At 45.8% G+C, this 26698-nt stretch overlaps 1 protein-coding gene across 1 annotated transcript in view; it reads left to right on the top strand.

Moving 5' to 3' along the window:
* The window catches only part of VPS50 (VPS50 subunit of EARP/GARPII complex), a 203904-nt gene that overhangs the window by 129615 nt on the left and 47591 nt on the right, over positions 1-26698 (top strand). The window contains exons 17-22 of the mRNA XM_075315659.1: positions 105-195; positions 8043-8219; positions 10598-10716; positions 14584-14690; positions 21734-21855; positions 22317-22397. Of these exons, the coding sequence (XP_075171774.1) occupies positions 105-195; positions 8043-8219; positions 10598-10716; positions 14584-14690; positions 21734-21855; positions 22317-22397 (697 nt within the window). The remainder of the gene's footprint in view (positions 1-104; positions 196-8042; positions 8220-10597; positions 10717-14583; positions 14691-21733; positions 21856-22316; positions 22398-26698) is intronic.

Below are 26698 nucleotides of genomic sequence, written 5' to 3' on the forward strand. Positions count from 1 at the left end.
TCCCTTTATAAAGTTATAGAATGTTTTGTGTCTTTTATTATCTATTTTTTTAATCTTAATTTGTTTTTTATTTATTTATTAATTGATTTATTTATTTATTAAAGAACGCGCCTTGAAGAACTCCGAATGTTCCTTGAAAATGAGACCTGGGAACTTTGCCCGGTCAAGTCCAGCTTTAGCATATTACAGTTGCACGTGAGTACTTAAGCGTGATGGTTATGAAAAAATATTAACATTTATAATGCAAGGGTGTGAATACTTTTGCAATCCTGTTTTTTTTTTATTGCTCCAGTGCATCTGAAATGAAAAATTAAGCAACTGTGCAGCTAGTATCAATTAAAAACAACAAAGAAAAAAAAAAACAAAACAGGAAAAACCCCATCTACCGTTTTGGGTATACAGCTCCTATGTGGACCTATGTGTCTCTAAGGTGATAGATGACAATTGTCTATTTATTTATGACTGTGATACATCAGCTAATGTGAGACAGGCAGGGAATCCGCTCTATGTGTAGAAGGTTAAATCAGAAATGCTATATTAAAGGGCTGTTCTGATGATTGGTCTTCAGGAGCTCACCGCTCCCTGCCTCCCGGATTCGAGCTTTCCAGGGTACAGTGCACTCATGAATGATTGACAGCTCGGACAAGCAGTGTAGTCCAAACTGTGCGATTTCTTGTGCTGCAAGCAGACGCAGTTTTGTAAAGCAGTGAGACAGTAGCTGGTCACATTATGCTATCCGTCCAGCTGCAGGAGAGCGCTTACAAGCTCTATAGCGAAGAGCTTGCAAGCGCCGTGATCCTTGCATAACAAACTATCCAATTCTGTAGTTTTTAGTTTCATAATTATTTTCTGCTTATTGATCAGCTTCAGAGCAGTGCTTACAAGCTCTATAGCACAGAGCTTCCAAGTGCTGTGTTTCTTGCCTAAGAAACCGACCAATTCTATAGTTTTTGCTACTATAGTTAATTCTATTATTTTCTGCTTATTGATAAGCTGCAGAGCAGTTCTTACAAACTCTACAGCAGTGAACTTGCAGGCACCATGTCCTTTGCCTCAAAAACCGGCCATTTCTGAAGTCAGTCAGTAGTTGTTGGTTTCTTAGACAAGGAACACAGCGCTTGAATGCTCTGTGCTATGGAGCTGTAAAGTTTGTAAGCACTGCTCTGAAGCTGGGCAATAAGCAGAACAATTTTAGAATTAATTATAGAACTGGACAGCTTGTAAGCGCCTCTGAAGCTGGGCGGTAAGCAGAATATTATTGAGCTAATTATAGAACTGGATAGCTTGTAAGTGCTGCTCTGAAGCTGGACAACAAGCAAAATATTATACAATTAACTATAAAACTGTAGAATTTGTAAGTGCTCCTCTGAAGCTGGGCAATAAGGAGAAAATTATAGAACTAATTATAGAATTGGAGAGCTTGTAAGCACTGCTCTGAATCTGGGCATTAAATAGTAAATTATAGAACTAATTAAACTGGAGTGCTTGTAAGCGCTGCTCTGAAGCTGGGCAATACATAGAAAATTATAGAACTAATTATAGAAGTGGAGATCTTGTAAATGCTCCTATGAATCTGGGCAATAAGCCGACTATTATATATCCAATTATAGAACTGGAGAGCTTGTAAGTGCTGTTCTGAAGTTGGGCAACAAACAGGAAATTCGAGAATAAGTTATAGGACTAAAAGCAACAGTTTGGTTTCTTAGGCAAGGAACACGGCGCTTGCATTTCTTTTCCATAAATCTTGTAAGCGCTGCTCTAAAGGTGGGCATCAATCAGTTATTGAATAAAACCCCCATCTATTGAGAGCGAAAAGGGTTTTTAATAAGGGGTGAATTGCGAAGTTGCTCATTTTTACAAGTCCTTTGGAATTTTACCTGTGTAAGATACATATTGACAGATTTCTATATTTTCTCCACCATGATTTTAAAGATACTTTAACTCAAAGGAATACATATCATCAACAAACAAACGGAATCAGAGTATATTGTATCAAAAGTTTTATTTTGCAAAAAAATTTTTTTAAAAAACATTTATTACTCCAAATCACTAAAAACATCACAATATCAAGAAAAACATCACCAGAAAAAACACAAACTAAGGGGGTCTTTGACCCAAAAAAAAGATGTTGTGTAAGATGTTGCATAAACCCCTTTGACGTAGGAAAAAAAAATATATTTTGCTGTTATGGTAACAGACTACAAACAATCCCTGTGTAGTCTGATCCTACAGTCGTGTGTTTACGTCTGCCTATATCCACTATATAAGTCTAATTATCCACTATATCCACTATATAAGTCTATATATCCACTATATGCATTATATGTCTATATATCCACTATATAAGTCTATATAAGCACTATACAAGTCTATATATCCACTATATGCATTATATTATTATTATTATTATTATTATTATTATTTATTTATACAGCACCATTAGTTCCATGGTGCTGTACATGAGAAGGGGGTTACATACAGAATACATACACAAGTTACAGTAGACAGACTAGTACAGAGGGAAGAGGGCCCTACCCTTGCGGGCTTACATTCTATAGGATTATGGGGAGGAGACAATAGGTGGGGTGTAGGTCAGGCGGCAGCTCCGCACGGTGGTCGGGCGGCAGCTCCGCACGGTGGTCGGGCGGCAGCTCCGCACGGTGGTCGGGCGACAGCTCCGCACGGTGGTCGGGCGGCAGCTCCGCACGGTGGTTGGGCGGCAGCTCCGCACGGTGGTCGGGCGGCAGCTCCGCACGGTGGTTGGGTGACAGCTCCGCACGGTGGTCGGGCGGCAGCTCCGCACGGTGGTTGGGCGGCAGCTCCGCACGGTGGTCGGGCGGCAGCTCCGCACGGTGGTCGGGCGGCAGCGAGTTCATTGTAGATTGTAGGCATTTCTGAACAGGTGCGTTTTCTATATTATATGTCTATATATCCACTATATAAGTCTATATATCCACTATAGAAGTCTACATATCCACTGTATAAGTCTATATATCCACTATATCCACTATATAAGTCTTTATATCCACTATAGAAGTCTATATATCCACTATATAAGTCTATATATCCACTATATGCATTATATGGCTATATATCCACTATATCCTCTATATAAGTCTATATATCCACTATATAAGTCTATATATCCACTATATAAGTCTATGTATCCACTATAGAAGTCTATGTATCCACTATAGAAGTCTATATATCCACTATATAAGTTTATATATCTATATATATATATATATATATATATATATATGTCCACAATATCCACTATATGAGTCTATGTATCCACTATAGAAGTCTATGTATCCACTATAGAAGTCTATGTATCCACTATAGAAGGCTATATATCCACTATATAAGTTTATATATATATATATATATATATATATACACTATAGAAGTCTATGTATCTACTATAGAAGTATATGTATCCACTATAGAAGTCTATGTATCCACTATAGAAGTGTATATATTCACTATAGAAGTCTATGTATCCACTATAAGTGACTTTTCTATGCGGGTCCATTCATTGCTCATCCCTTTTTGAGATCCGCTCTACCCCCGATCTCCTGTAAATCGCAGTCCATGATCTTGTGATTGGCAGGTGGATAATTGCTACAGCATTAAAATAGTTAATTATTCTGGAAAACACATTACCAGTCCGGGTGACGCATAACGAGGTCCCGTCTGCTCGTCTTCTCGCTCCCACCCAGGACACTGACTTTTTTTTTTATTTTTATAGAATATTAACAACTAATGGCCGCATTGGACTCCTGACACAGTGACGGCTGCTGTAATGATTTCTGCTCCATATTTTACATGTCTCTGATTTAACAAGTAAAGGAAATTAGAATGAGGGACTGTGGTGATGGCGGCAATTTCCCTGTCACCTCGTACCGGCTGCAAAGCAACGGCTTCATGTTATAATAAGCGTCATTCAGCCACTCACTGCAAAGCATGTAACTAACATAATGGCCAGAAATTGTTATGTTAATGTTAATTGTTGCTTAATTGTTATAGAAATTACAGGAGAAAACGGCTTGGAAGACTAATATAATTCTGCCTCTATGCAGAAGAATATAACTACTATCATACTGCCGCTTATATACAGGAATATAAATACTATAATACTGCTCCTATGTACAAGAATATAACTGCTATAATACTGCCCCCTATGTACAAGAATATAACTACTATAATACTGCTCCTATGTACAAGAATATAACTACTATGATACTGCTCCTATGTACAAGAATATAACTACTATAATACTGCCCCTATGTACAAGAATATAACTACTATAATACTGCCCCCTATGTTCAAGAATATAACTACTATAATACTGCTCCTATGTACAAGAATATAACTACTATAATACTGCTCCTATGTTCAAGAATATAACTACTATAATACTGCCCCTATGTACAAGAATATAACTGCTATAATACTGCCCCCTATGTTCAAGAATATAACTACTATAATACTGCTCCTATGTACAAGAATATAACTACTATAATACTGCTCCTATGTACAAGAATATAACTACTATAATACTGCTCCTATGTTCAAGAATATAACTACTATAATACTGCTCCTATGTACAAGAATATAACTACTATAATACTGCTCCTATGTACAAGAATATAACTACTATAATACTGCTCCTATGTACAAGAATATAACTACTATAATACTGCTCCTATGTACAAGAATATAACTACTATAATACTGCCCCCTATGTACAAGAATATAACTACTATAATACTGCTCCTATGTACAAGAATATAACTACTATGATACTGCTCCTATGTACAAGAATATAACTACTATAATACTGCTCCTATGTACAAGAATATAACTACTATAATACTGCCCCCTATGTACAAGAATATAACTACTATAATACTGCTCCTATGTACAAGAATATAACTACTATGATACTGCTCCTATGTACAAGAATATAACTACTATAATACTGCCCCCTATGTTCAAGAATATAACTACTATAATACTGCTCCTATGTACAAGAATATAACTACTATAATACTGCTCCTATGTACAAGAATATAACTACTATAACACTGCCCTCTATGTACAAGAATATAACTACTATGATACTGCTCCTATGTACAAGAATATAACTACTATAATACTGCTCCTATGTACAAGAATATAACTACTATAATACTGCCCTCTATATACAAGAATATAACTACTATAATACTGCCCCCTATGTACAAGAATATAACTACTATAATACTGCCCCTATGTACAAGAATATAACTACTATAATATTGCTCCCTATATACAAGAATATAACTACTATGATACTGCTCCTATGTACAAGAATATAACTACTATGATACTGCTCCTATGTACAAGAATATAACTACTATAATATTGCCCCTATGTACAAAAATATAACTACTATAATACTGCCCCCTATATACAAGAATATAACTACTATAATACTGCCCCCTATATACAAGAATATAACTACTATAATACTGCCCCCTATGTACAAGAATATAGCTACTATAATACTGCCCCCTATGTACAAGAATATAGCTACTATAATACTGCCCCCTTCACTCTTCAGCCTTACGTGGCTATACTCTAATACTTTATCTTATTTAGGTGCTTCTTTAAAATTGCTTTTTAAAGCTCATATTACCAAATTATCCATATAAGATGTTGTGTACATTTTGTACTTATATTACTGATCTAAAGGGACCTCACTGCACTCTGGTTTTTATTTTCTACTGGGCAGAGTTGTAATCATGTCTGCAGTGAGCGCCCTCTAGTGGTAGTTCAGGACCAAACTATCTGTTTTTGTCATATTTTTTTTTTTTATTTCATCCTTTTAATCCTCATAAAATACCTCCAGCATCTTTTATTATAATTCTACACAGTGCTAATCCTCTGTTATTCCTCCTGGCAATGTAGTAACCCTAGAACGCATACCTGGGGCCTCGTAGGCCTGCTAGGTCACTTGTTTCCTATGGTAGATTTCTATGGTTGCACTTTCTAGGGTTAATGAATGGGCATCTCGATCAAGTCCTCCATAAGGCCCTGTGCGCACTAGGCGTTTTTACCCGCGGTTTTGCTGCAGAAATTTCTTGAGAAATGTTTGTAATCTTTCTGCAGACATTTCCCAGCAAAACCTTTGGGAAAAAAAATAGCTGTGCGCACGCTGCGTTTTTTTCTTAAGAAAATTCTTTCTGATGATTTTCTTGAGAAAATTTCTTGAGAAAATGTGCGTGTCACTTCTTTTCCGCAGGTACCTGTTGTATTTCACACCATTCACTGTAATGTAATCGCGAAATACCGCGGGTATACCGCAGGTAGAAAATGATGTGCGGTATACCCCAGGTATAGCCACGATTTACCTGCGGTAATGCTCATCGCTGCCTGCGGTTTTGCAGGAAGCAATGTCATTATGACAGAAGAGGAAGCGGAGCAGAGTAAGCACAGACGTCACACTCCCTGGACGCCGCACAGAAGCACTTCCGTGTGACCTCCAGGTGCCCGTGCAGTCTGTGTCCCGCTCCAGCCCCGCGGCTGCTCGCCCTGCAGTGTGTCAGTGTCTGCCCGCAGTATCGGCAGCTTGCCACGCTGCAGCGCAGGCAGACACTGACACACAGCAGTGCGTGCAGCCGCGGGGATGCCGAGCGCTGCTGTCAGGAAGTGAGATGAGATCATTACCTGCTGTGACGATCTCCTGCCGTCACCGCTGTCACTGCCGTCTATGCCCGCGGCCCGAGTCTGTCACTAGCGGTGACGTCACCGGCTCTCGCGATACTGCGCTGATGGCAGGACTACAGGAGATCATCACAGCAGGTAATGATCTCATCTATCCTCCTGACAGCAGCGCTCGTCATCCCCTGCAGTGACCTGGGCTATTGATGTTAGCTCAGGTCACTGCATTGCTCTCCCAGCCAATGGGGAACATTCTGTTCTTCATTGACTGGAACAGTGACTATGGTATGGATCGCCGTGGGACCCCCCTCCTTATTGGATTACGCTGGACCCGGATTTGATTGTTCTTGTCAATAAATTGGTAAAAGAGGGAATGTGGGGAGTGTTTTTTCAAATAAAACTTTTTTTGTTGTCTATTTTTTATTTCTTACTGACTGGGTTGGTGATGTCGGGTATCTGATAGACGCGTGACATCACTAACCCCAGAGCTTGATGCCAGGTGACATTACACATTTGGCATCAACCCCATATATTACCCCGTTTGCCACCACACCAGGGCAACAGGATGAGTTGGGGCGAAGCGCCAGGATTGGCACGTCTAATGGATGCGCCACTTCTGGGGCGGCTGCAGCCTGCTATTTTTAGGCTGGGGAGTGTCCAATAACAGTGGACCTCCCTAGTCTGAGAATATTAGACCCCAGCTGTCCGCTTTACCTTGGCTGGTGATCCAATTTGGGGGTGGACCCCACGTTTTTTGTTTTAAATTATTTATTTAATTTAAAATAACAGCGTGGGGTGCCCTCTGTTTTGGATTACCAGCCAAGGTGAAGCTGCCAGCTGTGGTCTGCAGGCTGCAGCTGTCTGCTTTACCCTAGCTGGCTACAAAAGATGGGGGGACCTCACGTCATTTTTTTTTTTTATTATTTATTTTTGGGCTAAATACAAGGCTAGGCACACTTTAGTGCCACATGAAAGTCACTAAAGGGTGCCAGCTTAGAATATGTAGGGGGGTGGGACATTATATAGGTCTTTCTTATCTATCTATCTATTCATCTATCCATCTTTCCCTCTATCCATTATCTGTCTATCTATCAATTATCTATCTATTATCTATATTATTTATTGCAGTTCAGCATAAAAAAACCGCAGGGACCAACCTGCGGAAAAAACGTGGCAAAAACACATGCGTTTTTCCCGCGGTTTTGGTGCGTTTTTTTATTGCAGGTGCGGTAATCTTCAACTCCCAGAAGTTTCTCAAGAAATTTTCTTGAGAAAAATCACTTTTCTAGTGCGCATATAGCCTAACACTTTTCTTTTTTTCTCTCCTCCCCCAGGAATTTAAGTGTTTGGGGCAGTCTCGCTCTCCGTCCATGTCTCCCAGTAAGCAGGCCACCTCCGCGGACCCCTCAGCCGTCTCGCTGTTTGAGCAGTACACCAGCGGGGGGAATCCTTTTGAGATACAATCTGTTCTGAAAGACGAGGAAACGGAGGATGTTCTGGCAGCAAACGGGGTAAGATGTCTCTGAGGGACACTGATTGCATTGGGGATGCTCTGGGGGGTGGATTTGGCAGAGCGGTGGTCTGCTCACAGTTCTGGTGGTCTCACATTGTTAATGATATCTTATGTATGGCCGTTGAACTCCGGCACCAGAGCTACATGTGGCTTTATCCCTCTCACCAAAGTTAGTCTGATCTGGGCATCCACCTCCATTAGCCCAATATTGCCCCAGTAAGAACATTACACAGGGTTTCATCAAGTGTCACCGGAATGTCTTTATATCTAATTATTCACCCATGTGAGAAAGATGAAGAGAATCGGATGCCTCCTACTTATACCATCCAGTACGGAACTAAGACCCAAAACACTGACGCTGGAAGAATTGATTTCCCATTTTTAGTTTTCTTACAAATGAGGGGTCCTCAGTGCACCCTTGGTGTGGGCAGTGGCTGAGTGCACCTGCCTGCCACTTTATCAATATACAGATTGATGAGATGGTTGGTTGGGATGGATGGAGGAGATGGATAGATGGAGGAGATGGATGGAGGAGATGGATGGAGGAGATGGATGGAGGAGATGGATGGAGGAGATGGATGGAGGAGATGGATGGAGGAGATGGATGGAGGAGATGGATGGAGGAGATGGATGGAGGAGATGGATGGAGGAGATGGATGGAGGAGATGGATGGAGGAGATGGATGGAGGAGATGGATGGAGGAGATGGATGGAGGAGATGGATGGAGGAGATGGATGGAGGAGATGGATGGAGGAGATGGATGGAGGAGATGGATGGAGGAGATGGATGGAGGAGATGGATGGAGGAGATGGATGGAGGAGATGGATGGAGGAGATGGATGGAGGAGATGGATGGAGGAGATGGATGGAGGAGATGGATGGAGGAGATGGATGGATGGAGGAGATGGATGGGATGGATGGAGGAGATGGATGGCTGGAGGAGATGGATGGATGGAGGGGATGGCTGGAGGAGATGGATGGCTGGAGGAGATGGATGGCTGGAGGAGATGGATGGCTGGAGGAGATGGATGGATGGAGGAGATGGATGGAGGAGATGGATGGGATGGATGGAGGAGATGGATGGATGGAGGAGATGGATGGATGGAGGAGATGGATGGATGGAGGAGATGGATGGATGGAGGAGATGGATGGATGGAGGAGATGGATGGATGGAGGAGATGGATGGATGGAGGAGATGGATGGATGGAGGAGATGGATGGATAGAGGAGATGGATGGATGGCTGGAGGAGATGGATGGCTGGAGGAGATGGATGGCTGGAGGAGATGGATGGATGGAAGAGATGGATGGATGGCTGGAGGAGATGGATGGATGGAGGGGATGGCTGGAGGAGATGGATGGATGGAGGAGATGGAGGAGATGGATGGATGGAGGAGATGGATGGATGGAGGAGATGGATGGATGGCTGGAGGAGATGGATGGATGGAGGGGATGGCTGGAGGAGATGGATGGATGGAGGAGATGGATGGATGGGATGGATGGATGGGATGGATGGAGGAGATGGATGGATGGAGATGGATGGATGGAGATGGATGGATGGAGATGGTTGGATGGAGGAGACGGACGGACGGACGGAGGAGATGGATGGAAGGGACGGGCGGAGGAGATGGACTGACGGATGGAAGGGACGGACGAATAGATGGACAGATGGATGGAGGAGATGTATGGACGGACAGATGGAAGGGACGGACAGACAGATGGAAGGGACGGACGGAGGAGATGGACGGACGGAAGGGACGGACGGAAGGGACGGACGGAGGAGATGGACGGACGGACAGACGGAAGGGACGGATGGAGGAGATGGACTGACGGAAGGGACTGACGGAAGGGACGGACGGACGGGCGGAGGAGATGGACGGACGGAGGGACGGATGGGAGGGACGGATGGAAGGGACAGACGGAGGAGATGGACGGACGGATGGAAGGAACGGACAGATAGATGGACAGATGGATGGAGGAGATGGATGGATGCACAGATATGACAGACAATAGATACAGTAGCTATATGAACTATAGAGATTTGTGATTGATAGATATGAGATTTTTCTCTCCTCTGTAGAACAGGAGAACACTATACATCATCTCCCCGTGTACAGAGACATCGGAAGCGCTCGTCCTTTTATTTTGTTCTTTTCCTCGTCACCCGTCGACTGCAGATTGTATAAATCAATTTGTCTCGGCGTCTGCCGCAGAGCTCAGCATGGGGGGCACATTACAGAAGTGATAATTGCGGTGTCAGGACCGTGGAGAGGGCGGTTATGTCTTTTTTCAGACGCAGTTGTAAACAATTGTGTTTTTCCTGCGGGTAAATAAGCCCCGCAGACATGATTAAAACAGCCGTGACTTCTTCCTACACAGTATGAATCCGACGAGCTGGAGAAAAGCGCTTATCAGGAGTACGACAGCGACAGCGACGTCCCGGAGGAACTAAAGAGGGATTATGTCGATGAGCAGACTGGAGATGTACCTTCAAAAAGGTGACAGCACCCCATAATGTGTGACGAAGGAGGCGTCACCAGAGGAAGCCAAATCTCCCAACAACCTACTTATAGGAAAGCTTAGGATATCTCTACCGGGAATGTGTCATCAGAAAATGATCTATTTCTTATATCCGGTTTCTGTTACATATATTCTTTTTCTTTACATTTTTCATATTAGGATAAATTATTAAAAAACAAAATTAGTAAGCTAGCAGTTTCCACACTGGCCACTGTGGCTTTTTTACATTCGTACTTTCTGTCCTTTCAGGAAGAGTTTTCAGCAGACTCCTTTGCACCTTTGACTTTCAGGCTCCATCTTTCACCTTCCATTACAGCTCTGACCGTGAGACGACTTTCATTTTATAGACAATCATCTGGCTATCTCATACATAAATATGACTTGCAGCTATGTAGCATATGATTAGTTATGCAGATTATTGGCATTGTTACTGTTTTGCTTCTGGTGGTGGAAAGATCTTTTTCTTCCTGTATACCACAAAGTACAACCTGTTCTCACATTCCCTAATAGCTCAGTGTGTTATTAGATTGATTCCCAAGCGAAAGGTTACTGGTTCCCAAGAAAAGAAAAACAGCATCGTCCATCTAGTTGATAGTGGTCTTTCTTAGCCAAGAAAATTGCCAAGCTCCATCATGTGAGGCCATGACAGATAGAAGAATATGAAATAAAGTCTGTCCATTCATTCAAAAGCCAAGAGTTTTGACGTCCAGTAAAATATCGGAGTCAGCAAGTCGCTCATCACAAGGTCTATCAGTTCTGGTGACACCCGGCAGTGGAGGCGGCTCGTCTGCTTCATAATAGAGATCACAGACGTCCACACAAGCATCGGCAACGCACGTTACACAAGTCTAGAATGGTGGCTCGAAAAAAGGTGAAGAAGCCTCAACTTTAATATCGTCATAAGAAGTGTTGGATCAAAATGGCAACAAAGTACGAAAAGTGGAAGATTGGAAATAGGTGATTTGGAGCGATGAGAAGAAAGTCAATAGACGGCTCTGATGGGGCAAATGGGGCTGGAAGAAGCAAGGGAAAAAGGAGCTAACGGGTCGAGAAATTGAAGGAACTGTCAAGTTCAGTGGAGGACGCCTGATGATATGGGCGTGTTTCATAGTCAAAGGCGTTGGATACTTGACCAGGAGTGATGGTGGTGCCAATGCTGAGCTATATGTGAGGATCCTACAAGACGAGTTACTTCATACACTCGAGTACTATGGGTATGAAAAGCACGACCGTGTTCCAGCAGGACAATGACCCGGAGCATACGGAGAGATTGGTGAAGATGTGGTTGAATGATAACTAAGTAGAGGAGCTGGATTGTCCCCACAGTCCCCAGACCTCAACCCAATCTAACACTTGTGGGTAGAGGTGAAGAAAAAGCTGGATTTACAAAATAATAAAAATCAAAATATGGATTTTTAGGAGCAATACAGTAACAATGCAGTGACAAGATAAGAATCTGTATAACTAATGATAACCTAAATAATTGCAAGTCAGATTTAGGTATGATATTGCCAAGATGATTGTCTATAAAATCAAGGTCGTCTCATGCTCAAAGCTATAGTGGATGGTGAGATATGGAGCCTGAAAGTTAAAACATCAAATCATTGTTACCCTTTTGCTTATCAGTGTGTTAGGGATATTTGGCTTTTGGGTGAAACTTATGGAAAACTGTTCATGCTACAGTGACATTGTGTCATGAAAGTAGGGAATTTAAGTAGAAGCAGCAATGGTGATTCCTCATCTCAAACAATTTATTGAAACAAAACCCAACACCAGCGCTGAGTATACTCTCCAAAATGTCAGTGTTTCAATAACTTGCATTTGACTTTGAGCATCAATTACAGCTGACACCTACACCTCCTGCTGGTCACAAGTGGAATTATTGTCTGCGGACGCCAGCATCCTACTCTTCTTGAAGGACGGCTCTCAGGTCATTGAGGTTCTGGGGTATAGAGTTTCGGCCTCTACAAGGCGACTCGGCTGATTCCAAAGGTTTTCTATGGGATTCAGGTCTGGAGAAAGTGCAGCCGCTCCATTTGAGGTCCCCAATCTCCAGCAGTCGTTCCCTAATGATGTGACCTCGATAAACTAGAGCATTGTCCTCCATGAAGATGAAATTAGGCCGGTGTTGTTCATGCAAAGGCACAATGGCTGGATTAATGATGTTATTCCAGTAGTCTGGGCTGTCACTGTACCATCACACAGTGTAGGGTTGTTCTGTACTAACTAAACACTTCGGCCCACACTGTAACACCACCACCAATGGCTCGTCTGTTGACATAAGTGGCTGATGCATAGTGCTCTCCTTGACGTCTCTAACATTGTTGGCGGCCATCATTTCTGCTTAGCGTGAATCGATTTTTCATCAGTAACCAGCACTGAGACCACTGCTCCCTCATCCAGCTTTGATGACACCTGAGCCTGGTGGTGTGGTCAGGTCTTCTTGCAGGTCGTCTAGCACACATACCACACTGATATAAATAGTTTAGAATGGTCTGACGTGACACTTGGTGCCTCTCACCTCCCTTAAATGTGCCTGGAGTTGTGTGGCATCTATTATCCGGTTCTGCAGGGAATTGTTCACAGTGAAGAGGTTATCAGTGTGGGATGTGGCCAGAGGACGTCCACTTCTCTGCCTTCTGTGACTCTTCCAGTCTCTCTGTGTCTATGTATAGCCTGCTGGTGACACTCTAAGCTCAGTGGTCACTTCCGCCTGAGAACATCCTGCTTGAAGCCTCACAATGGCGCGGTACTTCTCATCAATTCTTAGGTGTGCTCTTGGTCTCATGATGCCAAAATGTGAACAGTGTGAGGAGGAGGATGTTTAATACCGAAATTAATTGGGTGATTCATGGATCAAACACCTGTTATGAATTTTGCCATTGGGCTCCTTGTTACAGAACAGCAAGTTGTGCAAAAAGTCCTGAAACATTGAACAGTTGGACGTGAGCATCCAAAAGATCAGAGAAGGTCACATTAAGGTACCCGAAAAAGGTTAGAGGGCATTATAGGGTCATCTTGAAATTTCACCCGAAAGTCAAATATCCCAAACATTTTCTGTGTGTGTGTGTGTGTGTGTGTGTGTGTGTGTGTGTGTGTGTATATACAGGGTGGTCCAAAAGTAGGTGGACACTGTGTAATAGGGTTATGAAGGGGTAGATTTATCAAACATGGTGTAAAGTGAAACCGACTCAGTTGCCCTTAGCAACCAATCAGATTCCACTTTTCATTCTTCACAGACTCTTTGGAAAATGAAAGGAGGAACCTGATTGGTTGCTAAGGGCATAAGGGCAACTGAGTCAGTTTCACTTTACACCATGTTATTATTTTCTGTCCACCTACGTTTGGACCACCCCGTGTTTATATAATATATATATATATATATATATATATATATATATATATATATATATATATATATATATATATATATATATAATTATGCAAAAGCCTGAATTAAACAATTATATTTACCAGTGATTGGACCACCAGTGATCAAACCAATAAGTTATTCCCTATCCCATGGCTAGAGAGTAATGTGCCTTTTGGGGCCTTTAAAATAATATTATTGCCTCCTTAGAAGAATAGCGCCACCCTTGTTTCCAGGTTGTATGCGGCATTGCAGCTCTGCTCTATTAACATGAATGGTGTAGCGCTGCAGTACCAAACTTGACCTGAAGCAAGGGTGGCGCTGTTTTTAAATGCAGTCAACCACTCTAATGATCTGCTTATTGCAATTTTGGACCAGAAGACCCCTTGCTCAGGTCCTGATGACTTGTAGGGACATTTATCGCCGTTGCTGATCGTCTTGAGCTTTTTCTAACCGCAGTCTTGTCTTAATGAAGTGTTTCTAGAGAGACCCTGAGGAGTCGGAAGAGATCGGATTACAGCCTGAACAAGGTGAACGCGCCCATCCTGACCAACACCACGCTGAATGTAATCCGGCTCGTGGGTAAGTCGCCGCCGGTGATTTTTTTCCTGCGCCGCTCCCTATTAGATTATGTCCCGCGTCCGTTATCTGACGCCTGCTGTCACCTTCGTAATTAAATTAGAAAATTGAAATTACTCTTCCGTCCTTATGTAAGAGACCGCGCACACCGCCATCGTAATTAATTGTTTTTCTGATGTGCTGTCATTTAATTAGCGTGGTGTCTGCTTCATCAGATAAGTCTCAGTATGCAGCGCCCGCGTCACTCCCCGTAGTGTAACACCACTCTCTATTGAATCCCATTCATTGCAGCTGCCATAAAGCAAGGTCCTCTCGCACAGCAAACAATACAGTAAGGAAAGTGACATCCCTTTTAATGGGGCTTGTTACAAATGCCCTTAATGAGTTAAATATCACCCTTTCAACCCCTTCCCGATGCTGCTTTTTAACCATTTAAATGCCAAAACTGTCAATCTCTGGACAGCGCCATTTTAACGGACAGGTTGGTGATACAGGCATGCACTGGCTCCCATTGGCTGCCACTATTACGCGATCGCGAAATGCTGATGGAGTGTCATGGCAGATGAATGCCTGATGAACCCCGCCACTACTATCTTTCTTTCTTATAAGGCACAAATGGGCAAAAAATAATCCCTCATTTAGTTCCATCACCCAAAAAAAAAGTTACTGGCCTTTGACAATGTTACCCAAGTTTCTATTTTTTTTTATTTTTATTTTTTCTTGTAATTTACCAAATTTCTCGGGTATTTCATTGGGGGACACAGAAACCATGGATAATATGCTGCTACCTAGACGCTGATGCTAAGAATGTATTTTAGAAAAAAATGTTGGCTTCTCCCCAACTGCCTCTCCCCAACTGTCTACATCTGGCCTGCCAACTCTCAACTACTCAGCATAGCGTAGTGTCCCTTTGGAATCTCACACCAGGTTTTGCCTATGGTTTCTTACTTGGGCATTACTGTAATTAGTTTTCCCATTCCTGGGACTGTTTTACGTTGTGCCATGGTTTCTGTGCCCCCCCCAATGAAGCACCAGAGAAAAGAGGATTTCTGGTACTCACTGTAAAATTTCGGAGCCTTTATTGGGACACAGCATCCTCCCTTGCATGGGTGATTTTTGTTTTGCTCTTCCTATTCCTTCTGCTCTTATTGAATAGCTGGGTGACAGCAGGCCAGGTGAAGGCTGGTTTGGATGCCCCGCACAGTATGGTGATGAGTGCCGAGCTGTCTGTTGGACCTCTCTGGACCATGCTCGGTATCTGATCTGTCCTTTCAACCGCCAGCCCTTTGCCTCTGATGTGGATGACCTCCCTTGTGTCTTCCACATAACAGAAGTCTCGAACATGCGCAGAGGATCACAGCTTAGATGGGGGCATTACGCACCGCGCATTCACCCGTCTTCTGATTCCACATATTCAGAGGCCGTGTGGATGACGTAGATGTCACCCACATCAATTAGAGGCTGAAGAGCCATATTAGCAGGAACAGAGGGGACGTCCATCAGGTTTCCGATCACCATATTGCGCAAGCGCATTTTACACTTTTTTTTTTTATTTGCAAGGAATCAGGTGTGCTGTGATCCGAGTAATAAGTATTGTGGGGGTATGAGCATGGCCTACAACGCACAAACTGGCCAGCTGTCCCTGGGTTATAGGGCTATACAATAGCCGTCCCAGTGCAGAAGGGCTATATGAGAGCTGTCCCTGGGTGGTAGGGCTATATGAGAGCTGTCCCTGGGTGGAAGGGCTATACGAGAGCTGTCCCTAGATAGTGAGGCTATACGAGAGCTGTCCCTGGGTAGTAGGGCTGTATGAGAGCTGTCCCTGGGTATTAGGGCTATATGAGAGCTGTCCTTGGATAGTGAGGCTATACAAGAGCTGTCCCTGGGTATTAGGGCTATATGACAGCTGTCCCTGTGTATTAGGGCTATATGATAGCTGTACCTGGGTATTAGGGCTATATGAGAGCTGTCCCTGGGTATTAGGGCTATATGACAGCTGTTCCTGGGTATTAGGGCTATATGACAGCTGTCCCTGGGTATTCGGGCTATATGAGAGCTGTCCCAGGGTATTAGGGCTATATGAGAGCTGTCCCTGGGTATTAGGGCTATATGAGAGCTGTCCCTGGGTATTAGGGCTATATGAGAGCTGTCCCTGGGTATTAGGGCTATATGAGAGCTGTCCCTGGGTATTAGGGCTATACGAGAGCTTTCCCTGGGTATTAGGGCTTTATGAGAGCTGTATCTGGGTATTAGGGCTATATGAGAGCTGTCCCTGGGTAGTAGGGATATATGAGAGCTGTCCCTGGGTATTAGGGCTATATGACAGCTGTCCCTGGGTATTCGGGCTATATGACAGCTGTCCCTGGGTATTCGGGCTATATGACAGCTGTCCCTGGGTATTCGGGCTATATGACAGCTGTCCCTGGGTATTCGGGCTATATGAGAGCTGTCCCTGGGTATTCGGGCTATATGAGAGCTGTCCCTGTGTATTAGGGCTATATGAGAGCTGTCCCTGGGTATTCGGGCTATATGAGAGCTGTCCCTGGGTAGTAAGGCTAAGAGCACTCTCCCGGTCCTCAGATTCCAAGATGGACTGCTCCCTAACGGCTGCATCTGCTCTAAATCAAACATGGCAGCTGCTCTCTTTGCTTTTGCCGGCCACTATGCCATGTACTGGCTGCCTCCGCGCTGATGGAAAGGTTCAAACATGGGACCTGCTACAATTTTGTTTCTGGTGTCCTTCGGCAGCTCTTTGGTCTTCACCATAGTAGAGTTTGGAGTGTGACTGAGGTTGTGGACAGGTGCCTGTTATACTGATAACAAATTCAAACCGAGGCCATTACTACAGGTAATGAGTGGAGGACAGAGGAGCCTCTTAAAGAAGAGCCAGAAATCTTGCATGTTTTTAGGTGACCAAATACTTATGCTCCACCATAATTTGCAAAAAACAATCAGACGCGGTGATTTTCTGGATTTGTTTTCTCATTTTGTCTCTCATAGTTTTGGTCACCTATGATGCCAATTACAGGCAAATCTCATCTTTATAAGGGGGAGAACTTGCACAATTGGGGGCTGACCAAATACTTTTTTTTCCCACTTTATGTTCCCCATCCTAGTATATATGTCTCCTTCCTGGGCCCATTCTGGTATATATAGTGTGTCCACCCATATCCTGTCCACCGCCATTAACTTGGAACGGCAGCAGCTATAGGCAAAGAAGTGGTGTCTAGGTATAGTAAAGTAGCCATGCTCTACGCAGTGAAACCACCTATAGTGCCACCTGGTGGAAAACAACAGAGTTAGCATTTTTATCTCAAAAACGGAACGAGATAGAGATAAAAAGTGAGTTACAAAGTTGTAGGGCATCATCAATTCAATACGAATCGACACCTTGCATACAGAAATGCTATGAATAGAACGTGTAAAACTCACAAGGCTGCGGACGTGAAGCGATACCTCATGGAGACCTTCCTACAAGTCATGGGGTATGGTGGCTGTGTGCAGTGGCCTCCGCTCACCTGACCTGACCCCATTGGACTTCTTTCTGTGAGGTCACATCAAACAGCAGGTGTATGCGACCCCTCCACCAACATTGCAGGACCTACGATGACGTATCACAAATGCTTGTGCAAACGTTTCACCTACCATATTGCACAACGAGCAGCAAGATACAGTATGCTGTGCAGAGTCCAGATGTGCATTGCAGCTGACGGGGGACACTTTGACCATCAAAGTTAAATGAGCGCCATATGCGTGACCAGCATTCAGTGTTTTGGGGGGGGTCATGGTTTCATAGCATAGCATTTCTGTATGCAAAGTGTTGATTCATATTGAATTGATGATGCCCTACAACTTTGTAATTCACTTTTTTTCTCTATCTTGTTCCGTTTTCGAGATAAAAATGCTAAGTCCGTTGTTTGCCACCAGGTGGCGCTATAGGTGGTTTCATTGCATAGCACATGGCTACTTTACTATACCTAGACACCACTTCTATGCCTATAGTTGCCGCCGTTCTCAAGTTAATGGCGGTGGACAGACTGTATATGTCTCCCGTACTGGTGGATATGTCACTATTCTAGTATATATGATTCTTCCTGGGCCCATTCTGGTATATATGTCTCCTTCCTGGGCCCATTCTGGTATATATGTCTCCTTCCTTGGCCCATTCTGGTATATATGTCTCCTTCCTGGGCCCATTCTGTTATATATGTCTCCTTCCTGGGCCCATTCTGGTATATATGTATCCTTCCTGGGCCCATTCTGGTATATATGTCACCTTCCTGGGCCCATTCTGTTATATATGTCTTCTTCCTGGGCCCATTCTGGTTTATATGTCACCTTCCTGGGCCCATTCTGGTATATATGTCACCTTCCTGCCTGCCTAGGCCCATTCTGGTATATATGTGTCCCCGTCCTGGTGGATATGTCACTATTCTGGTATATATGATTCTTCCTGGGCCCATTCTGGTATATATGTCTCCTTCCTGGGCCCATTCTGGTATATATGTCTCCTTCCTTGGCCCATTCTGGTATATATGTCTCCTTCCTGGGCCCATTCTGTTATATATGTCTCCTTCCTGGGCCCATTCTGGTATATATGTATCCTTCCTGGGCCCATTCTGGTATATATGTCACCTTCCTGGGCCCATTCTGTTATATATGTCTCCTTCCTGGGCCCATTCTGGTATATATGTCTTCTTCCTGGGCCCATTCTGGTTTATATGTCACCTTCCTGGGCCCATTCTGGTATATATGTCACCTTCCTGCCTGCCTAGGCCCATTCTGGTATATATGTGTCCCCGTCCTGGTGGATATGTCACTATTCTGGTATATATGATTCTTCCTGGGCCCATTCTGGTATATATGTCTCCTTCCTGGGCCCATTCTGGTATATATGTCTCCTTCCAGGGCCCATTCTGGTATATATGTCTGCTTCCTGGGCCCATTCTGGTATATATGTCTCCTTCCTGGGCCCATTCTGGTATATATGTGTCTTCATCCTGGTGGATATGTCACTATTCTGGTATATATGTCTCCTTCCTGGGCCCATTCTGGTTTATATGTCACCTTCCTGGGCCCATTCTGGTATATATGTCACCTTCCTGCCTGCCTAGGCCCATTCTGGTATATATGTGTCCCCGTCCTGGTGGATATGTCACTATTCTGGTATATATGATTCTTCCTGGGCCCATTCTGGTATATATGTCTCCTTCCTGGGCCCATTCTGGTATATATGTCTCCTTCCTGGGCCCATTCTGGTATATATGTCACCTTCCTGGGCCCCTTCTGGTATATATGTCTCCTTCCAGGGCCCATTCTGGTATATATGTCTGCTTCCTGGGCCCATTCTGGTATATATGTCTCCTTCCTGGGCCCATTCTGGTATATATGTCACCTTCCTGCCTGGGCCCATTCTGGTATATATGTGTCCCCATCCTGGTGGATATGTCACTATTCTGGTATATATGTCTCCTTCCTGGGCCCATTCTGGTATATATGTCTCCTTCCTGGGCCCATTCTGGTATATATGTCTCCTTCCTGGGCCCATTCTGGTATATATGTCACCTTCCTGGGCCCATTCTGGTATATATGTCTCCTTCCAGGGCCCATTCTGGTATATATGTCTCCTTCCTGGGCCCATTCTGGTATATATGTCTCCTTCCTGGGCCCATTCTGGTATATATGTCACCTTCCTGCCTGGGCCCATTCTGGTATATATGTGTCCCTATCCTGGTGGATATGTCACTATTCTGGTATATATGATTCTTCCTGGGCCCATTCTGGTATATATGTCTTCTTCCTGGGCCCATTCTGGTATATATGTCTCCTTCCTGGGCCCATTCTGGTATATATGTCACCTTCCTGGGCCCATTCTGGTATATATGTCTCCTTCCTGGGCCAATTCTTGTATATATGTCACCTTCCTGCCTGGGCCCATTCTGGTATATATGTGTCCCCGTCCTGGTGGATATGTCACTATTCTGGTATATATGATTCTTCCTGGGCCCATTCTGGTATATATGTCTCCTTCCTGGGCCCATTCTGGTATATATGTCACCTTCCTGCCTGGGCCCATTCTGGTATATATGTCTCCTTCCTTGGCCCATTCTGGTATATATGTCACCTTCCTGCCTGGGCCCATTCTGGTATATATGTGTCCCCGTCCTGGTGGATATGTCACTATTCTGGTATATATGATTCTTCCTGATATGTATAGTCCCCTATGCTGTCTCCAACTCATGACAAGCCCAAAAACATTCTCCTCCTCTTCCCCAGCTCCCACGTTGCACGGTGTCCTCCTCTGTGGTTGGCAGCTCACATCACACGTCATGATCATGCGCCCCCAGTCATGGTCTAGCCAACGTCAGCTGCCGTGCCACTATTGGGTGTCTGTGCTGCCATGTATTTCAGCTGGATGTGCCTCTTTGGACGCACATCCAAATGAAGTAGGCGCTGGGGTCGGCGGCCCCCTCCACCTCCGGAACTGGTCGCGGTCACGTGTGACGGGCCATATTTAGCCCTCGGGCCTTGAGTCTGACACCCCTGTTCTATATGTTGGTATTATTTATTTTTAGTATTGTGCTTGTTCTATGCTTTATGATAATTTTTCGCCATTGTGAATCATATTAAACCTTTGCAGGAGATTAGCAGACATTGTTTTCTCTCTCCACGGCTGTAAGTACTATTACACTGATTAAATTAATCTTGACGGCAGATTATGAGGATGTCACATATAGAAAGTAATTAGCAATAATCAGTGATTAATTTTCTGCATCTATAAATATATCCGCTCGTGGAGACGGGAGCCTCCGGCAGCAGTCATCTAATATATATTTAAAGGGGACATTACATAGCTGATATATTCTATGTAAGTAATGGGGGTGATCTAGGATTAGATATGGCTGGTGCATGGGTTGTGTCTTGTCTGCAGTCAGATGATGCGGAGGTGCAGTTCCAGATCCATCCTGTAGGCAGGGGGGGCGCTGTTTCCAGATACATTTGTACCATATGTCTCATCAATGATATATTTTATTCTTTTTGCCCAGGAAAATACCTGCAGATGATGACCATACTGAAGCCGATCGCCTTTGACGTCATTCACTGCATGTCGCAGCTTTTCGATTACTACCTTTATGCCGTATACACGTTTTTCGGGAGAAATGATGCCGTAAGTAGAAGAGGTCGAGTCTTCCCGGTCATAGTAATTCCTTGTTACAGGTGCAGGGAATATTGGTGCTCATGGATCAGGCAAGTTTGTTACAGTGTAACACTGTGAATGGGGCGCAATGGGACCCAAATCCCCCCCTCTTCTTCCAATCTATGTTTTGGGTCAAGGGCCACCCTCACATCACTGAAAAGGAGGATGGAGTCCTTTAAAGTACTGATGTTGGAGGCGTTATAGCCAGAGGGGCCTTGGCCATGGATTTCCGGGACTGTGCCCCCTAGAAATCTGTACGAAAGTGGTAGAAGGGGCTCTCATGCTTAGGGATATCTATCGGGTTCACTTGACCTCATTTGCTTGCGGTCCTTGTCATCTAAAGGACCCCCTAAAATAAATTGTTCCACCTCATTGACGTCCTGTTCCACCTCTGTCGATCACATCACTGATATTTTGTCTTTTCCCCGCAGTACGAATCCACCGGACTTGGTCTAAGCAGCAGCCGACTCCGGACCACGCTGAACAGGATTCAGGAAAGTCTTATTGATATGGTGAGAGCGGAGTCCATGTAATGTTCGGATTATCCATGTCTTTGTTTTTAAAAGCCTCCTGCATATAGCACTGGTCTCGGAGGACTCCTGCCCAGTGTGCCAACCGCGGGTCCCTCCTGCCCAGTGTGCCGACCGCGGGTCCCTCCTGCCCAGTGTGCCGACCGCGGGTCCCTCTTGCCCAGTGTGCCGACCGCGGGTCCCTCTTGCCCAGTGTGCCGACCGCGGGTCCCTCCTGCCCAGTGTGCCGACCGCGGGTCCCTCCTGCCCAGTGTGCCGACCGCGGGTCCCTCCTGCCCAGTGTGCCGACCGCGGGTCCCTCTTGCCCAGTGTGCCGACCGCGGGTCCCTCTTGCCCAGTGTGCCGACCGCGGGTCCCTCTTGCCCAGTGTGCCGACCGCGGGTCCCTCCTGCCCAGTGTGCCGGCCGCGGGCCCCTCCTGCACAGTGTGCCAGCTGCGGGCCACTCCTGCCCAGTGTGCCGACCGCGGGTCCCTCTTGCCCAGTGTGCCGACCGCGGGTCCCTCTTGCCCAGTGTGCCGACCGCGGGTCCCTCCTGCCCAGTGTGCCGGCCGCGGGCCCCTCCTGCACAGTGTGCCAGCTGCGGGCCACTCCTGCACAGTGTGCAGACCACGGGTCCCTCCTGCACAGTGTGCAGACCACGGGTCCCTCCTGCACAGTGTGCCAGCCGCGGGTCCCTCCTGCACAGTGTGCCAGCCGCGGGTCCCTCCTGCCCAGTGTGCCGACCGCGGGTCCCTCCTGCACAGTGTGCCGGCCGCTGGTCCCTCCTGCACAGTGTGCCGGCCGCTGGTCCCTCCTGCACAGTGTGCCTGCCGCTGGTCCCTCCTGCACAGTGTGCCGGCCGCTGGTCCCTCCTGCACAGTGTGCCGGCCGCTGGTCCCTCCTGCACAGTGTGCCTGCCGCGGGTCCCTCCTGCACAGTGTGCCTGCCGCGGGTCCCTCCTGCACAGTGTGCCGGCCGCGGGCCCCTCCTGCCCAGTGTGCCGGCCGCGGGCCCCTCCTGCCCAGTGTGCCGACCGCGGGCCCCTCCTGTGCAGTAGAGTTTTAAAGACCGGAAAGAAGTAAGTGCAGGATAGAAGCTGTGCTAACATAATGAGGAAGTAAGTGCAGGATAGAAGCGGTGCTAATATGATGACAGCAGCAACATGGAAATAGACAGAAGTCAGATCCAACCTATATGTCTGTGTAAGACACTCCCCAACAGAAAAATCTGAAACTTGATTACTTGGCAAATCTGAAAAGGAATGAAGATTGTAAACTTAAACAATCAAAGATAACCACTAACATGTAAAAAAAAAACAAACACACTGTTTTTCTATAAGTCAAAAGGGCCCATAAACTTTAAATAATTCATCAGCAGGTTTTTGCTATGTAATCTGAGAGCAGCATGATGTAGGGGCAGAGACCCAAATTCCAGTGTTGTCATTTGCACCGTGCCGGCTGCGGACGACACCTGCACAGGGTGGTGGCCGCGGAAAAAACCTGCACAGAAAGGTGGCTGCGGACGAAACCTGCACAGGGTGGTGGCCGCGGACGAAACCTGCACAGGGTGGTGGCCACGGACGAAACCTGCACAGGGTGGTGGCCACGGACGAAACCTGCACATGGTGGTGGCCGCGGACGAAACCTGCACAGGGTGATGGCCGCGGACGAAACCTGCACAGGGTGGTGACCGCAGACGAAACCTGCACAGGGTGGTGGCCGCGGACGAAACCTGCACAGGGTGGTGGCCGCGGACGAAACCTGCACAGGGTGGTGGCCATGGACGAAACCTGCACAGGGTGGTGGCCACGGACGAAACCTGCACAGGGTGGTGGCCGCGGACGAAACCTGCACAGGGTGGTGGCCGCGGACGAAACCTGCACAGGGTGGTGGCCGCGGACGAAACCTGCACAGAAAGGTGGCTGCGGACGAAACCTGCACAGGGTGGTGGTTGCGGACGAAACCTGCACAGGGTAGTGGCTGTGGACGAAACCTGCACAGGGTAGTGACCGCGGACGAAACCTGCACAGGGTGGTGGCCGCAGACAAAACCTGCACAGAGTGGTGGCCGCGGATGAAACCTTCACAGGGTTGTGGCCGCGGATGAAACCTGCACAGGGTGGTGGCCACGGATGAAACCTGCACAGGGTGGCGGCCGTGGATGAAACCTGCACATGGTGGCGGCCACGGATGAAACCTCAACAGGGTGGTGGCCGCGGATGAAACCTGCACAGGGTGGCGGCCGCGGATGAAACCTGCACAGGGTGGTGGCCGCGGATGACTCCTGCACAGGGTGGTGGCCGCGGATGACTCCTGCACAGGGTGGTGGCCGCGGATGAAACCTGCACAGGGTGGTGGCCGCGGACGAAACCTGCACAGGGTGGTGGCCGCGGATGAAACCTGCACAGGGTGGTGGCTGCGGATGACTCCTGCACAGGGTGGTGGCCGCGGATGAAACCTGCACAGGGTGGTGGCTGCGGATGACTCCTGCACAGGGTGGTGGCCGCGGATGAAACCTGCACAGGGTGGTGGCTGCGGATGACTCCTGCACAGGGTGGTGGCCGCGGATGACTCTTGCACAGGGTGGTGGCCGCGGATGAAACCTGCACAGGGTGGTGGCCGCGGATGACTTGTCAATTTATTAATCAACTTCCAAGAGGAATATCAGTGGAATGGTGTAACACAAATCCTGGAAAAGGTGGAACAAATGTGTAATTTTTAGTGGAAGGTCACATATTTATTACACAGGGCGTCCAGAGAGAGTAGACTGATCCTCTTTAACCCTTTCTTAACAAGTGATGTGCATGTAACGCGTAGGGTGCGGGTGTATGGATGTGCACTATTGGATAAACGCACAGAACATACTCCGTATTTGTCTCACTGTGAGATTGTGCAGAGATCGAGCTCCTTTTCAATATTGTTATTTGTTGATGGTTTGTTCGGTGTTTGATCAGGAGGTGGTTACAGCACAATCATCGCTCACATGTGGAGGGCACTTGGGGAAGACGCGGGTCAGGCACTGCGCTTTGTCTTCTCGGTGGAGAAGTGGCTCTCATAGATCTCTTGCTCTTACTGCAATCAGCCTCGTCTCCATCATCACCTCCTTCTGCGACTTACACTGAATATGAATTAATGACTGAAAATTATATTGTAGTAAAAAAGTCAAAAAGTGATGGAAAATATCCCAATCCTTTTCGTATTTCCGAGTCTGGCACTTTGGACTGCATCGGTGGCTGCATGATGTCAATACAGTTTGATATTGTGGTAGAGCAGGGAGCCATGGCCACTACTATAAGTCCTTGCAAGGAGCCATGGCTACTGGTATTCATCCTTATAGAAACAAAATTCCAGAAAACCATATTCAAGGAAATCCCGGGGGTCTTAAGTGTCTGAGGGCCACACGGGTAGCACAAACTCATGATTATGCATTAACAAAGAGGGCAAGCAAGTTTTTAAAGTGCAAAAAATACATATTTATTGAGGATGAGGGTGACAAAACTTGTAGGCGTTAGTAAAAAGATAAAACCTAGACCAATCCAGGGGCTACATATATGTAGGAGGAGTCATGGGGCACCGAGAAACAACATTCCTATCGAAACGTACGTCGGGCGGCCTGGGGATCACGACCATGGACCACCAGTGTGCACTTTGCACTTTGTTATTCGGACATTTCCAGCATCTAAGGGTATGACTCCTGCTCTTGCAGGACCTACAGAATATGAGTGAAAGACTCTGGAGCTTCTAAGGCACATAACCCTGTCATGCCTCAAACTGCTGTTTGATATTGTGTGATCTACATGGTCCTAGTCATTGGTTATTGTTATCATTATAATGTTATCTACTAGTATCATTTGTGGCTTTTATGCTATTTAAGCCTTACATGTCTCATATTTTGTAGATATTCATCTGACATTGCCACATATGAGATAGTGACATGCTCTCTTACAGAATACTTGACTGTGTATACCTATCTGATTGTCCCAATGATTGTGATCTAGTATTTTACATATATGTAGCCCCTGGATTGGTCTAGGTTTTATCTTTTTACTAACGCCTACAAGTTTTGTCACCCGCAACCTCAATAAATTTGTATTTTTTGCACTTTAAAAACTCGCTTGTCCTCTTTGTTAATGGTATCCGTCCTTGCAGAGAGCCATGGCCACAACTATCCGTCCTTGCAGAGAGCCATGGCCACAACTATCCGTCCTTGCAGGGAGCCATGGCCACAACTATCCGTCCTTGCAGGGAGCTATGGCCACAACTATCCGTCCTTGCAGGGAGCGATGGCCACAACTATCCGTCCTT

This window comes from Anomaloglossus baeobatrachus, chromosome 6 (assembly GCF_048569485.1).
Source record: "Anomaloglossus baeobatrachus isolate aAnoBae1 chromosome 6, aAnoBae1.hap1, whole genome shotgun sequence".
Classification (NCBI taxonomy): Eukaryota; Metazoa; Chordata; class Amphibia; order Anura; family Aromobatidae; genus Anomaloglossus; species Anomaloglossus baeobatrachus.